This window comes from Carassius carassius, chromosome 37, assembly GCF_963082965.1.
Source record: "Carassius carassius chromosome 37, fCarCar2.1, whole genome shotgun sequence".
Classification (NCBI taxonomy): domain Eukaryota; kingdom Metazoa; phylum Chordata; class Actinopteri; order Cypriniformes; family Cyprinidae; genus Carassius; species Carassius carassius.
In genome coordinates this window covers 14,606,548-14,622,957 of record NC_081791.1, presented here as the reverse complement: position 1 = coordinate 14,622,957, position 16,410 = coordinate 14,606,548, and the positions used below count along the sequence as shown (strand labels likewise).

At 40.2% G+C, this 16,410-nt stretch overlaps 2 protein-coding genes across 3 annotated transcripts; both read left to right on the top strand.

Moving 5' to 3' along the window:
* The first annotated feature begins 318 nt into the window (after positions 1 to 318).
* Positions 319 to 3,350, top strand: si:dkey-32e6.3 (uncharacterized). The gene is made up of 5 exons (XM_059527676.1): positions 319 to 970; positions 1,600 to 1,994; positions 2,072 to 2,232; positions 2,309 to 2,441; positions 2,526 to 3,350. The coding sequence occupies exons 1-5, from the start codon at positions 712 to 714 to the stop codon at positions 2,694 to 2,696; spliced, it is 1,119 nt and encodes a 372-aa protein (XP_059383659.1). The 5' UTR covers positions 319 to 711; the 3' UTR covers positions 2,697 to 3,350.
* A 5,175-nt stretch (positions 3,351 to 8,525) lies between these two features.
* lrrc23 (leucine rich repeat containing 23) lies at positions 8,526 to 10,761 on the top strand. Of its 2 annotated transcripts, none has more exons than XM_059527675.1 (7): positions 8,526 to 8,840; positions 9,141 to 9,226; positions 9,320 to 9,582; positions 9,847 to 9,977; positions 10,080 to 10,216; positions 10,340 to 10,538; positions 10,652 to 10,761. In XM_059527675.1, exons 1-7 carry the CDS (start codon positions 8,745 to 8,747, stop codon positions 10,691 to 10,693), a joined length of 954 nt encoding a protein of 317 aa, XP_059383658.1. In that variant the 5' UTR covers positions 8,526 to 8,744; the 3' UTR covers positions 10,694 to 10,761. The 2 variants fall into 2 exon arrangements, with proteins under 2 accessions (XP_059383658.1, XP_059383657.1); XM_059527674.1 differs by having other exon boundaries at positions 8,528 to 8,840; positions 9,117 to 9,226.
* Positions 10,762 to 16,410: the final 5,649 nt, after the last annotated feature.

The following is a 16,410-nucleotide window of genomic DNA, read 5'->3' as shown; positions in this document are numbered from 1 at the left end:
ATTTTTCCGGTGAAGAGACAACTTTCTCTGCACAGTGACCATTTTTGTGTATTTCTTTTAACACAACATTTGATTGTTATGTTGCATTTGTTTTGTATTATTTATTATGGAAATATTAAACTGTATAGACTTTATATGGCCACTTTGAAATCCCAACCACGATGTTATGCATGATTTGTCAAAATATGGGCCCTTCATTTAACCATATTAAGTGGATGAATATAAACATAAGTAATACATTTATTATGCGTATGCCAATATTTCACAATGTACCGGTGAAGGTCAAGGTCAGTTGTTCTCAGTCGCCGGGAGGAGAAGAAAGGCAGCAGTAGGTGGCGCTCTCACCACATTCACCCGTAAAGTACTGCAGCCCCGCTCTTTCTCGCGGGATTTGACACTGACAAGGAAGTCATGCTGTCATTCTGAAAGCCGGGTTTAGAGCTCAGCTGTTTTCAGTCAAACGTTCTTTTTTGAACGAATGCAGTCAACGAATGTTTCTGTTCGAATAGAGCGTGAGAGCATCACGTGTCCGGCTGTTTTTCCACTGACTGAGATGTGTGTCATCCGCTTAGGTCACATGGAATCTGGACGGAGTCACCAGTCATTCATCGTCAGAGATATCCATCCTCGTTTACACTTAAGTATATTTGTTTAGTGTGTATATGAACATCTGTAGTTCTAAATATATCCTCCTATAAACATTGTAGCACTATGTATAACTCGGAAAGGATCCCTGAAACAAGTATCGATCAGAACCAAACTAATGGATGCAGAAATCATGTGAACTCCGACGGGACAGATCCATATAAAGACCCCACTGTTTCAATCCCATGTGGACCTTCCAGAAGAATCGTTCTTCACATTGATCTCAACAACACAATCCTTGTATCTGACGCAGTCACAAGACAAGGAACTGTAGCTGCAATTGAATACTTCCTGTCCACGGTGACCTGGGGGCGCATGACAAAAGGTAAGACCACTTCTCTAACTTCTACAGACCAGAAACCTCAAGCCAGCTTTCCAGACAACAGACAAACTCAAACAAAAACAGTGTACTCTAGCATTCTCTGTTCTATTCTATTCTATTTATATTCTATCTACTCCTTTTCTTTATATTAATAAAATTACTCTTCTAACACGTGCTCTCTATTCTTTTTCTGTTTTATCTACTTGTTTACTTTTTAATTATTATAAGAAAATGTCTCTCTAACACTAGCATACTCTATTATTTTTCTATTTTATCTACTTGTTTTCTTTTTATTTATTTAAAAAATCACCCTCTAACACTAGCGTTCTCTATGCTTTTTCTATTCTATTCCCTTGTTTTGTTTTTATTATATAAAATAACTCTCCAACACAAGCATTCGCTATTGTTTTTCTATTCTTTCTACTTGTTTTCTTTTTAATTATTATAAAAATATATATATATATAATTATAAAATAGAATTCAGTGCATTATGGTTTTACAAATGTGTTTGTGTAAAATATAGTAAATTTTTATATTTATTTTAATATTAATATTATAGTACATACAGTGGCTGTTTTGACTCAACGGCTTTACCCAGCATCACATCACATGGCTCTTCTCACTGTTCTCAGGTAAATGGGAGTGGTTGTCAGAAGCACCATCTCTCCTCCAGCCTTGTGAGGGGGCCATCACATACTACTCTCAGTTTGGCCGAGTGGCATGCTTCACCACCGTAGGTCCAGGCCGACGGTTCCGGAAGGTCCTGGAGGAACATCTAGAGCTGCTCAGATGGCCGTCTGACTTGCCTGCAGATAAAGAGCTGTCTGTTAAGGGAGAAGATGGGAAGCTGTATCACTGCATCCTCCCTTCCTTCTTCCAGATGCTGCAGGACTTGACTTCACAAGGTGTGGAGTTCTCCGTCCTGTTCCGTACATTCGGCTCAGACCTGCCCCGTGTTCTGAATGCTGTCAAGCGTGCTGTAGAGCAGGGCTCTCATCCGCTCTTCCCTGACCTCCCGGCTCTGAAGGTATTTGATGTGGAAAAGTAGGTTTTGTGTTGTCCCAGATATAAACCAAGCCTCATTCAGACTTTCTCTTCTCACAGCTGAGGGTGAACGTGACTGCCGGACGCATCAAGTGCAGCAGTAAGGGCGCAACACTGATTCGCGGAGAAGAACACATGTCCACAAGGGATGGAGAACGGCATGTTTACCAGTACCTGAGCTCTGCTGAGGGTCTGGGTGGCTTCCAAGACCACTTTGACTGGTGAGGAACCAGTTATGGGTCTGAAAACAATGTAATTGTATTGTTTATCAGTATCAAGTCTTTGTTTTTTAAATAGGTGGGCACGGAATACATATTCCATATTAGGAGGAAAACCACTCTGGATTGACCCTTTTGACCACAAAGTTCAGCATATCTTCATTGATGACAACATTCGGCAAAACGATGAGGACACCATTGTCCATCCTAAGGTACTGGATGTTTGTTTTCTCGTCTCCAGACTGACCGTCCCTTATGTTTTACCTACCCCACTGAATGCTCACATGTTTCTGCAGGTGTTTCTGGACCCTGAGGGCTTGCAGACTCGAACAGCCTCCACATCAGAGCTGTATGATCTGTGTCTGGTACAGAACGACCTGCTGAAGGCCATATCTGAGCCTGGATATTTCACTCGACGCATCCAGATCTGCATGGAGAATTATGAGGGGAACATCCAAAAGGGATAGCCAAATCAATCTCAAGTCATACAGGGAAACACTAATTATGGATAAACACAATCCTTTGGTATGTGCATACATATGGAAAAACCATGTGCTACAATCATAATCAGCACCCTTTATTCACCTAATGAAGAATGTTGCAATCCATATATCCATATATACTGTACATTACCAACATAATAAAGGGTCAGATTGGGCTCCTGAAGATGTAACAATCATAAACATCACATGCTATAGTATATGTAGACGTTATTATGTTTTATAAGCATTGGCAGCTGCTTCATAGATCTATTTTGTTATATGCACAGCACATGTAAACAGGGGAAGGAAGATGATTCTACCAACAGTAGGCTATGCTCAGGAACATCTGGTAGTTTTTTAGTGTTATTTATTTTTTGATGTATTTAAAACAAGTAAAGTATATCAAAACTTTTGAATTTGTAGACATATTTTGTGAAGAAGAGTTTTTCACCCTATTTTTGAATCCATTTCCTCTCACCATCATTGGAGGATGTTCTACTGAAGCTTGTCATTGCACAGTTACTGCTTTTAGTGTGTGTTGGTATTTAATGCATTATGTATAGTGGTTATTTTGTTGTATGGTTTATTTTGGTAGCTTTTCATTTGGAGAGAGTTGCAAAAATAAATTATTTAGACTTTTATCGTTTGGAATGTATCGTTTGTTTGCATATATTACATATATTAGTTTACATATATTAAAACGAACGTGGTTGGTCTAACGTCTTTTCTCATTTACATCTTATCCTATGTTATAAGATTAGTGGGGTAATGTAGTCAGATTTCTAGGAATGTGGATGGACTCAAAATTTAACTCCCGAATACATATCCAGAAGCTGAAAGAAAAATGTAAGAAGGGGATAAATACATTAAGATGCAATCTGTGGGGAAGTCTTGGCCTTGTGGTTAGAGAGTATGATTCCTAATCCTAAGGTTGTGGGTTTGAGTCTCAGGCCGGCAATACCACGACTTTTTTTCTCACACTTTTCATCTGGAGTTTAATGGTGGGCAAGGCGTCAATCAAAAAAAAGAATATATAATGCAGTGATAAGAGCAAACATTGATTATGGTTGTATGGTTTATACTTCTGTGACACCGGGGATACCTCCCTGGTTGTTTCCAATACCATTTGTTGATTTAAACATTCATAAAGAGATAAAAACCATCGACATGAATATCCCAATAAATTCAGTTGTGCAACAATATATAAATCAAACTTATTCAGAATTGTGGATATACAAAGACGGATCTAAAGACCCAGGGACTGGAGGAACAGCAGCTGCAATATATATACCTAAATTCAATATCAATGTTGCTAGAAGAGTTTCTGATCAAGTATCTGTATATACTTCTGAATGATTAGCTATATGTCTTGCACTGCAGTGGGTTGAAGAGGTCCAGCCTAACACAGTTGTGGTTTGAACAGATTCAGTGGTGGCTCTGACAAGTTAACAGAGTGGAAAATCAGATTCATGACAGGAATTATATACAGTGTTGGGAAGGTTACTTTGGAAATGTAATAGGTTACAGATTACAAGTTACCCTGTTTAAAATGTAATAGTAGTGTAACTTTTTCAATTACTTTATTAAAGTAATGTAACTAATTACTTTTGAGTACTTTTGATTACTTTTCTAAATTTGTGAAAATTAAATAATAATAAATAAAATCATATACATCAACTCAAATACAGTTATCTAATAAGCATGTGACGTATTCTGTGTACTAAACTCCTGAAACATTGGTGTTTTTTTTAAACTGATGTCTCTTTGTATAAGATGTGATGATAGTTTTCTCAAAATAAGTAAAATGCACATGAAGTGACACAGAGCAGTTCTAGAAATTATGTTTATGTGTTCGTGTACTCATATATTGAGATGGCAGAGGTTGAAAACACTGCGAGCTTCAGCAGGCCTATGTGTAGTAGATGAAACCATGTCTTTGCCATTAATTTACAGGAGGGGCGGACTGGGAAAAAAATCAGACTGGAAAATTCAAACTCATACAAACAAATTAATGGACAAAACTATTTTTTGTATGGACCTGACATAAAAAAGGTTTAAATCTTTAATTTGGGGACATGCAAAATAATTAAAAGTTCTCTCCTGAACTGCACCTTCACTTCCATTTTTCTCTTCAGTCTCTTTATTTTGCCCCATTATCCATCTCTCTCATGACTTTAATACTCAAGATTGAACAAAACTATACTGTACAATACAATACTCTACAATACTACAATATATTTATATAAAAATCCTAATACTGTACACGAGTCATGTTTTTCCCTTACAAAAATTGACCATGCTTTTATTAGCCTATATAAAAGTACACTGTAAAAAATGATCTGATCAAAAAGTTATGATAACTTATATATGTCATTAAATCAGACATAAAAAAAATGTGTTTTGAAATTTCAACTCAATTGTTTGAGTTTTCAATCTTCCAATTTAGGTTCATAAGTTACTTCAATGAATCACAAATTCCAGGTGCTTGAATGAACTTGCCATTTTAAATTGAGTGGAAGACAGCTCTTTGCGCATCTCGAGACGAACAACACTGTTGAGTGTTAATAGTCACATCCGGGACATTTGCTCGTGCCAGTGTCAAGTACCCATAGTCAGTGATGGTCTGGGGTGCCATGTGAAGTGAAGTGAAGTGAAGTGAAGTGAAGTGACATTCAGCCAAGTATGGTGACCCATACTCAGAATTTGTGCTCTGCATTTAACCCATCCGAAGTGCACACACACACACACACACACTGTGAGCACACACCCGGAGCAGTGGGCAGCCATTTATGCTGCGGCGCCCGGGGAGCAGTTGGGGGTTCAATGCCTTGCTCAAGGGCACCTAAGTCGTGGTATTGAGGGTGGAGAGAGAACTGTACATGCACTCCCCCCACCCACAATTCCTGCCGACCCGAGACTCGAACTCACAACCTTTCGATTGGGAGTCCAACTCTCTAACCATTAGGCCACGACTTCCCTAATGTCAGCTGCTGGTGTTGGTCCACTGTGTTTTATCAAGGGCAGGGTCAATGCAGCTAGTTATCAGGAGATTTGTGGTTTAAGCATGCTGTGGTTTAAGCAGCTAAATACTAAAGCACTATAAACCTAATAAAATTCAAAATACATATTGACAAAATAAGAATTTGCACTGATTTGCTTTGACTTGCTTTTATACTGATTTGCTTTGACTATATGTTAAAAAAATTTAAGAATATGTTTAAATGTATTGAAAACACTGTAATTGTAATTTTATAATTGTAAATGCATTGATTTGTGGATTATTTTATATATATGTATGTATGTATGTTTTTTTTTGCTTGTTTTTACTTGAACATTGAACACCTGAACACATTTTGACACATTCTGAGTACATTTTAACACCATGCTGGATTTACAAATAAACTCTTTCAGTGTTTTAATGTACTCTGTAAGTAATGTACATATTTCACACTTTTGACAGTGGTATTTTAACTCTAAAACGGAGGGAGTCATATATACATTTCAAGAGTGTTAAATTTGACTAAAATTGAGTTCAATGTACACTGGCGTTTTTGCTGTGCTGGGTGCCTCATTTTTCCATCAGACAAGATGAGTCGGCTTGGCGTGAACAAGTTTCTTTGGCAATGAATGTTTGGGGCTTACCCTCCTTGTGAAGGGTGTCAATGATTGTCTTCTGGACAACTGTCAGATCAGCAGTCAACCCCATGATTGTGCACAACCCTTCTTTTTATCTTAGCCTCATTATGTGACCTGCACCCAACTGAAGTTTGGTACCAAAAAAGTATTGATTGCAAGTTTGAGATGATTGAAGTGTTTATGTATAGCTTGTATTGGGTTAACATTGGTTTTAATAATAAAAAAAAAGTTTTGTACTCAAATTTGTCTGTTTTTATAATTAAGTTAAAACAAGACATTCTTTTAGATCATCTTAACTCGATACCCTAATTCAAAGACATTACTTAATTGAAATTACTAAGTTGAACCCACTAATGGGGATAAGTTAACAGAATGCTCTTTACTGAGTTCACTTTATTTTGAACTTGCATAGCTAAGTTGAAACAACAATAATTGTATAGTCATGTTGACTCACAGAAGGCAATTCACAGCTTAACAAGACTCAAAATAATGAGTTAAAACAATTCATTAATCCATTTTGTTTTTAATTGAAATTTTGAGGCAGCTGCTTAACTTATGATTTTAAGTAGAACCAGGTAGATCTTTTTTACAGTGTACAATAACCTTGTTTTGTTTTTTGTTCTGCAAATGGATTTCTATTTATTTTTAAATAAATACATTTGTAAAATAATTTTTGGTTACCACATTTAAACAATAGTAACCATGTTCTCTGGATTATTAGTAAAATAACAAAACTTTAATTTTCGTAAGGGTTGTGTTGTTGTCTGTCGTAGCTTCCACAAAAAATCTGATTATTTTTCAGCTAAATTACTACTGTAACATTACAAAAGATAATAATGATGTCTTTTATATAGTATTTTGAGTGATGACTGATGAGCAACGTGCTGCTGCTTGATTAAATAAATAAATAAAAAACAAAGACAAAAAAAGCATCTTTACAGATGAAACTGACCTGAAACCGTGAACAGTAGTTCAGCTTCTCGGCTCCAGCTGTGCGCTTCCACAGTGCACTCTTTTCTCTCTCTCGCATTGATTACTCTGAGTCTGATCCAAACCGTTTGGCGGAAGCGCGGAGAGCGCGCGAGTCACGAGATTTAATTATCAAATGGCGGATTCGCAAATGATCGCTTTATTACATTCGGCAGGCAATTATACAATAATGATATTAAAATAGCGGGCCAAATCGGCTGCCAGGCCACTGGGAATCGTCCCGGTTCTCCCGGTGTCCAGTCCGCGCCTGATTTCCACAGACACACAGAACGTGCAGGAGTCATATGTTGCATTTTTGGGGCTTAATATTCACAGACACTAGTCCATGTCATGTTTTGATTCAAGTGTACTGACCTACTTTTAATTTAGTCATCCAAAATGTGGTATATTCCGTCCGCGTTAGGCATTCCGTTTTTATGACTGGGGTATGACTGTGTTTCCGCATCCCGGAAATTATTAGGGCGGTATGTCTCAGAATAGTCAGTGCAATTTGGGAAATAAATCAGTTAAATCTGTATGTGGATGTGTGTAAATATTCAAATGTAATCCCCTTTGTAATCGTTAAAAATTTCATAAGTAACTGTAATTTAATTACTAATTTTTTCTTAGTAACTGTAACTAATTACAGTTACATTAATTTTGTAATTAGATTACGTAACGCCGTTACATGTAACTAGTTACTCCCCAACACTGATTATATATATCAAAATATTATATGAAATTCTACCAACCGCCAATAAAAGAAGAAGAAGAAGATAAGTGGGGCTCATTGATCTTTATTAGTGAACTTATATATAGATCACCGATAGTTACTAACATTTGCTTAAAAAACAAGAAAAAAACAAAGCTCCTCAGTTTGTTTTTAAATGTTTTTATATATAACTGCTGTTACATGGCTGAGTTTTTGTACGCAATTCATGCATATGTAAACGAATATGTGAATCGTATTGTGTTTATATAAAACAACTTTCAGAATATTTTTTTCGGACTGACAAAAAAAAACGGGTGTTCTGTATTGCTTCTATGTTCTCACCTTAATTCAGATACAAGATTTGTAATATAGGCATTCAATTGGGTATATAATGTATACACATTCACATAATAGATAAATATGAGTAAAATAAATATATCGCCACATTTCTGTGGAGTTGTTAGGCACTGGGTCAATACAGTAGACGCGCGGTGTTACTATGGAAACGGCTACAAACACGATTCAGCCCGACGTGAGTGACATAGAAAACATGTCCAGGTCTCCAAGCTTAAGCAAATCCTTTGTTAATTCATTAATTAACGTCAGCTAGCGTGATGATGATATGATTGTGAACGAACTGATTCATTTAAACGTCGAATCATTCCGTGTTTACGCCGTGAAAAGTTGATCAACAAGGTAACCCAGACAGAAGAATAATGTCCGACTCTGATGAACGTGATGTGTTAAGAGCAGAGACTGAAGAAGAGGAAGATCCTGAGAGAAAAGAGAAGATTTCAGGACAAGAGGATCAGGTGACCCACATTTACATTAACAGCTAACAGAAAACTCAATGTATCATTTATCCATTTATATCATTTATATAAATATGCAGTTTATTTTGTCTTATCTTATATTATATACAAAATAAACCAAAAAATATAATAATTTTATAAGATGTCTGTACTTTCTGTACTTTTGGAAGCTCCTGTGGCAAAGTCAAATTCCTTGTGTGTGTAAACATACTCAGTAATAAAGAGCTTTCTGATTCCTGACATTAAGATTGTCCATGAATGTGACTTTATTACCAGCTAAAGCCCTGTCCACTAACCCAGGACATGATGGTGAAAAGCTTGTCCTTATTGTGTCGCACAGGGAATGGTCTGTCTCATGCATATGTCAGACTTGACCTTAAAAGCAAGTACGCTTGTCTTGAGCATTCTTCTTATACCTATCATTTACAACATACTTCCATTCACATTAAAAAACATTTCTCCGTACTTTTCTTAACCAGGGGTCTGACAGACCTGGCCTTGCTCAGCTCCTTCATCCATCTGCGCTACTTGGACATCTCCTCCAATCATTTGTCAGACTTCTCTCCTTTGGCTGATCTCACCCAGCTGCTGTGGGTGAAAGGAGATGGAAACCTTCTTCAGAGGTTTGAGGGTCAGCCGTTTGGCAAGCTCACTTACCTACAATGGCTCAGCTTTGCCAACAACCGCCTATTTGATGTTAAAGGTTTTGGAGGTCCAGCACTGGAAACCCTCAATCTCACTGGTTAGTTAGATCCATTTAGTAGACTATTTTACTTTTATGATAATAGTAAGCTCATTTTATACTATAGTACCAACCACACTGGTTTCATTAAGCAAATCTAGAGTGGTGTATTTAGCTGTATTTAACATATGTGATTCAATAATGTGATTAAAAAAATTAAGAACTGGCATTTTCTACATTTCATTGTAATCTGCTCTAGACAATACCCATGCAACGTTAAGCTTTATCTGCTGCACTAAACCAACCTTTCATTATATGTTTTAGGTAATGGTATCCAAAGTATGCAGGGCCTGGAATATCACAATCTGACCAATTTGGTGACTCTCGAGCTCAGAGGAAATTGTTTGGAAACTACAGATGGCATTTACCTCCCCAATTTACGCCATTTGTATCTGGTATAACAGCTTGTATTTATTTTTAATGAAGATGAAAGTACTGTACATGATACAGATTTTCTCCAATTAACTACCGTTTTACACCTTTACCCGACTATTTAGGCTCAAAACAACATAAAGCGATTGGAGGGTTTGGAGAAGCTCCTGCATCTCAACACTTTTCATCTTAGAGATAACCAATTAGAAACACTAGATGGACTTAGTCCCAACATGAAATCTCTCCAATATCTTAATGTCAGGTAACATAAATACTTTAGCACCAGGTTTGGCATTTTCCCCAGTCTCTGAAATTGAGGAAGCAAATCTGACTCACATAGAGTTATATTACCACTGTCTGACAACCCTCTTTTTCTTAACTTAAGGGGAAACCTTATATCTTCAATGAGGGCTTTGAAAACTCTAGTGAATGTGGGGCAAACACTGAAGGCCCTTGTGCTCTCGGACAACCCTTTAGCAAAGACTGATGATTACAGGCTGTATGTGATCTCACATCTCTCTCAGCTGGAGCGACTGGACAAGGATCCCATCACACCTGGAGAGAAGTCTGAGGCCCAGCAGAAGGTGTGGAATCTGTTTATGCCATATTCTGTGGTTAATTATCTTCACTGTTTTTATGTAGTTGTGCCAAGAAAGGTCTATCAGACAGTATTTCAATTGTAAATCATCTTTTTTAGGATTTTGAAGATGAATATGCTGAAGATCAAGAGGATAACTGAACAGGCTTTGCTACATTTAATATACTTGCAAATATAGATTTGTATTCAATAAAGTCTACTATCATAAACAGTTCTGGTTTAATTTCATGCAATATAGCTCCTGATGTGATTTTGTATAGCTGTTGGTAAAAATGATACTGTTTAGCACTTTTCACTAGAAACGAGAACAAGATAGGCAACCTGATACCTATTGTGAAGAAAACAAGAAAATGCATCTTATTGCAGCCTAATTTACAAAAGAATATGTTTTAAAAAGGAAACAAGAAAGAATATTAATAGAATTTGGGAGCTTAAACTTCGATTGTTTTTATGTTTTATCTTTCTGCAATGTCACATACATTTTGGTATTCTACCAAAAGAGAACAAGAAATGTCACTTCCTGGTTTGTTCATATCCACCCACATTAAAAGGGACAGAGCTTTTTTTTCTTTTAACTGTAAGCCTACCAGGAAATAACTGTCAGAATTTTTTAATGGAACCACTTATTGAGCAAATATAAAAAGTCTGCATATGTGTTTTATTCAGACTGAACAAAATAATGCAGCTTGGTGCACGTTATTATTTATATGATCATAAAGATTCTAATAGCTTATAATGTAAATCAATGATATCTTTACAATGATATAGCAGACAGCTATATAAATATCTCCCAATAAGATGATGTGTTACATTATGATCAAAGCGCTGTAGTTTTTAAAGTGAGGGGGTTAAAATTGTAACACCCCTCACATTAAAAACAACAGCTAGCTTTATACTAAATATAATACAGTGTGTATGGAAAGCCTTTGTAACATTTAACCTATAAGCTGTACTAGTATCTTTTTTCAAGTTATTAGTAATTATTTTTTAGATACTAGTACTTAATCATTAGATACTATTACTTATTCATTAAATACTAGTACTTATTTATTAGATACTAGTACTTATTCATTAGGTACTAGTGCTTATTTATTAAAAACTATTCCTCATTCATTAGTGTTACGGATCACTCGGGAGGCTGAGGAGTAACAGACAGAATGGTTTATTGAACAGACACAAGCAGAGGAGCAGGTAGTGTAGGGTGGAGTGAGGGATGGATCCGTGCAGGCTGGGTGAAGACGTCAGAGGAGGAAGGTGAACCACACACACCCACATTGGGGATCTGGATCTTCAGAGAATCGCTGGAGAGAGGTAAGTAGAAGAAGAGTTAGTCCTTAGAGTTAGCATACAGGTAAGACCTTGTCGGGAAGTGCGATTGAGTGCGTGTGTGTTTTTTATGGTACTGAGGTGATTGGGTGGTGATGACGATCAGGTGGATGTGCTTAGTATTCCGGTGAGGGCGTGCATAGTGATTGCGTGGAGGTGGAACCTGGCGTGTTTGTAACAGTACCCCCCTCCCCACGACCCGCTCCTGAGGGCCGAGGACCCGACAACGTGGTGGACGTCCTCTTCCCCTGGGAGCTGGTCGGTCAGGATGATTGGAGTGGAAGGTGTCGAGTAAGTTAGGATCCAGGATGTCGTTGCGTGGGACCCAGGAACGTTTCCTCTGGACCATATCCTTCCCAGTCCACTAGATATTCCAGTTGTCAACCACGCCGCCGGGAGTCCAGGATGTCACTCACTGCATAGGCTACGCCGTCGTCTAGGAGGAGTGGAGGGGGGGCTTCCGTTTCGCCAGATACTGTGGAGGGAGAGACAGAAGGATGGTGAGGTTTAAGGAGAGACACATGGAATGTGGGGTGAATACGGTATTCAGGGGGTAACTGGAGTTTTTACGTGACCGGATTGATCTGCTTGATGATGGTGAATGGGCCAATTAATCTGGGACTTAGCTTGCGGCAGGGCAGACGCAGGCGGATGTCCCGGGTGGACAGCCAGACCTTCTGACCGGGTTGGTATGTTGGGGCCTCTGATCGGCTGTCGTTCTACGTCTGCGTAAAGCCCGCTGGAGTTGGTGGTGTGCCGTGTCCCAGACCCTCTCACTCTCCCGGAACCAGTAGTCGATGGCGGGGACATCCGAGGGTTCACCTGACCAGGGGAATAGAGATGGTTGGTAGCCGAGTACGCACTGGAATGGAGTGAGTCCGTTGGAGTGAGGACAGGCTGATGGCCACACCTAGGAGTGAGTGGAAAGCCTTCCATGCCCGGGAGATGAACTGGGGGCCTCGGTCCGAGACGATATCCTCTGGGATGCCAAATTACCTGAAGACATGATTAAATAACAGTTCAGCCGTTTCCATGGTCTTGGGCAGACCCTTCAAAGGAAGAAGTCCTTTGAGTGGGGCAGTCGTAAAGGCCTCCTTAAGCATGTGGAAGGCCTCTGTGGCGGCAGGAGTCCAGGAGAGAGATTTGGGTTTATTACGGAGGAGACTGGTGAGAGGGCTGGTGATGGTACTGAAGTTTTGTATAAACTATCTATAGAAGTTGGCAAAGCTAAGGAACCACTGTAACTCCTTGATGGTGGATGGACTGGGCCAATCTCTGACGGCATTTACCTTCCCCTCGTCCATCCGGATGCCACTGCTGCTGATGTTGTATCCAAGGAACTGCACTGAGGGCTGATGGAAAGAGCACTTTTCGGCCTTGAGATACAGTTGGTAGGCCCTCAGGCGTTGCAGGACCTCCGCAACGTGGCGTTTATGTTCTGCCAGGCTCTGGGAGTAGATGAGGATATCATCAATGTAGACTAGGAAGAACTTGTGGAGGAACTCCCGGAGCACCTCGTGGATGAAGTCCTGGAATACGGAGGGGGCGTTAACAAGTCCATACGGCATCAGGCAGTATTCATAGTGGCCTGTAGGGGCTCGTCCCCCTCTCGTATCCGGATGAGGTTGTAGGCACTGCGGAGGTCCAACTTGGTGAACACAGTGGCACCACGGAGATGTTCCAAGGCAGCTGGGACGAGGGGAAGTGGGTACCTGAACTTCACTGTTATATTGTTGAGAGCCCGATAATCAATTCATGGTCTTAAACCTCCGTCCTTTTTCTCCACAAAGAAGAAACTCGAAGCAGCAGGGGAGGTCGATGGACGAATATAACCCTGAGCCAGCACCTCCTTGATGTACTCCTCCATGGCCTTCTCCTCAGGAATGGATAGGGGGTATATCCTTCCTTTAGACACTGGTTCACCCGGCAGCAGATCGATTGCACAGTCCCACGGCCGGTGTGGAGGCAGCTTGGAGGCCCGTTTGGGGCAGAAGACGTCACTGAAGGGGGCGTAGCAGTGAGGGATGGCGATGGATTGGTTTTCCACTGGGCTCTCTATTGATGTGGAACAGACTGGAAGAGGTTCAGGGGAAGGTGTGGCTGGAACTGGACAACCTGAGATGCAGCTCTTGAAACAGGCGTCGCCCCACTTCAGGACTTTGCCCGTCTTCCAGGAGATTACGGGGTTATGCTGCTCTAACCACGGGCGCCCTAGAATCACTTCAGCGGTGGATTCCTCCAGAACCAGCAGATGGATTTCCTTGTGATGGAGTAGTCCGGTTTGGAGGGATATGGGACCCACACTATGATGCACGCATCTCCTGCTTAACGGCTTGCCGGTGATAGTGTGGACTTGGTAGGCTGACGGCGTTGCCGTGGTAGCGAGCTTGAGCTGACGGCAGAGGGCACCGGAGATGAAGTTGCCGGCTGACCCAGAATTGAGGAGGGCGGAAACTGGAAGAGATATGTCAGCGGCAGTAAGTGTCACAACAGTGGTGAGTGGTGTCATTTGGTATCTTGAAGGGAGAATGGCACTCACCATGGGACGAGGAGGACGGACGGGCCTATAGCGATGGCATGCCCCGGGGCTGCACAGTAGAGGCACAGATTCTGGGCCAGCCGTCTTTGTCGTTCAGCCATAGAGAGACGATAGGAGTCTAGTAGCATGGGTTCACTGGCTGGTTCTGGGGAGCTGATGGCCTCTGGTCGGCAGAGTGGCGTAGAGGAATATGCCTGGCCCTGGTGCTTTTCGAGGCACGACTGCATAAGAGTGGCAGAGCGGATGGAAAACTGGATGAATCTTTCTGGCCCGATGGTGTCCTCATATGCAGCCGCACTCGAGGTTCCAATCCCTGACGGTAGGTAGTCAGTAAAGCCTGTTTGTTCCATCCACTGGAGGCCGCTAGAGTCCTAAACTGAAGGGCATATTCATTGACAGACATTTTCCCCTGTTTGAGATTATACAGCTTCTCACCAATGGAAGAGTCCCAAGCTGGTCTGCACGGAAATGGTCGATGAAGCTGGAATAAGACTGGATAACTGGATTATTTTAAGTCCATATTGAATCTGCCCACAGTAGTGCTTTACCTTGCAGTTGAAAAATTACAAAGGCTACCTTAGATCTCTCAGTGGGGTACAAGTGCGGTTGCATCTCCAGGACCAGCGAGCATTGTAGGAGGAAACCGCTGCATTCCTCCACCGCACCAGAGTAGGGCGCTGGCCGGGCCATGGGACTGGCATGAACGGAAGGTGAGGAAGTGCTAGCATCATTGACGGAAGTGCTCGCTGGTGTTGGGGATGCAGTTGTTGCCGTGAGTGTCCTTCGGAGTGCATTAACCAGATCTTGAAAGGGGTCCGTGAGGCTCATGCTTGTGCCTGGCGGTGTTGGTGCGGTCTTCTGTTACGGATCATTCGGGAGGCTGAGGAGTAACAGACAGAATGGTTTATTGAACAGACACAAGCAGAGGACCAGGTAGTGTAGGGTGGAGTGAGGGATGGATCCGTGCAGGCTGGGTGAAGATGTCAGAGGAGGAAGGTGAACCACACACACGCACACTGGGGATCTGGATCTTCGGAGAATCGCTGGAGAGAGGTAAGTAGAAGAAGAGTTAGTCCTTAGAGTTAGCATACAGGTAAGGCCTTGTCGCGAACGAGACCGGACATCGATTGAGTGCGTGTGTGTGGTTTTTATGGTGCTGAGGTGATTGGGTGGTGATGAGGATCAGGTGGATGTGCTTAGTATTCCGGTGAGGGCGTGCGTAGTGATTGCGTGGAGGTGGAACCTGGCGTGTTTGTAACAATTAGATGCTAGTACCTATTAAATAGATACTAGTACACATTTATTAGATACTAGTACTTATTCTAAATGTTACTAGTATGATTTTTTATTTTACTAGTAATTTTTTTTTGTTGAACTCTACTGTAGCCATTTGGACTAGTCATAACATAAGACAAGTAAAAAAGCAGATCTGACTAGTAAGATAAGAATAGTTACTAGTAGTGATTAAAAAAGGTACTAGTGTCTAAAGAATAAGAACTAGTACCTAATGAATAACTACTAGTAGCTATTAAATAAGAACTAGTATCTAATGAATAAGTACCAGTATCTAAAAAATAAGTACTAGTATCTTATGGAAGGCCATTTCAGCATATTAATCGTTCCACCGTTACTCATCGTAATTATATTTTTACTAGTAACAATTAAATTAAAGAGCTCTATAATTTAATTTGTACTAGTAACAATTACAATTATAGAGCTCTATAATTCAATTTTTACTAGTAACAATTATGATTGTAGAGCTCTCTAATTCGGTTTTTACTAGTAACAATAACAATTATAGAGCTCTACAATTAAATTGTTACTAGTAACAATTACAATTACAGAGCTCTATAATTAAATTTTTACTAGTAACAATTATGATTATAGAGCTCTCTAATTCAATTGTTACTAGTAACAATTCCAATTAGAGAGCTCTACAATTCATGTATTACTAGTCATATGTCTCCATTGACTTCCATTCATTTTTAATTAT

Coding starts and splice junctions, on each gene's coding strand:
- si:dkey-32e6.3 (XM_059527676.1), top strand. CDS start 712: ATGTATAACTCGGAAAGGATCCCTGAAACAAGTATCGATCAGAACCAA. Junction 971..1,599: donor CTGGGGGCGCATGACAAAAG/GTAAGACCACTT, acceptor CACTGTTCTCAG/GTAAATGGGAGTGGTTGTCA. Junction 2,233..2,308: donor TTCCAAGACCACTTTGACTG/GTGAGGAACCAG, acceptor TTTTTTAAATAG/GTGGGCACGGAATACATATT.
- lrrc23 (XM_059527674.1), top strand. CDS start 8,745: ATGTCCGACTCTGATGAACGTGATGTGTTAAGAGCAGAGACTGAAGAA. Junction 10,217..10,339: donor CTCCAATATCTTAATGTCAG/GTAACATAAATA, acceptor TCTTAACTTAAG/GGGAAACCTTATATCTTCAA. Junction 10,539..10,651: donor AGTCTGAGGCCCAGCAGAAG/GTGTGGAATCTG, acceptor CATCTTTTTTAG/GATTTTGAAGATGAATATGC.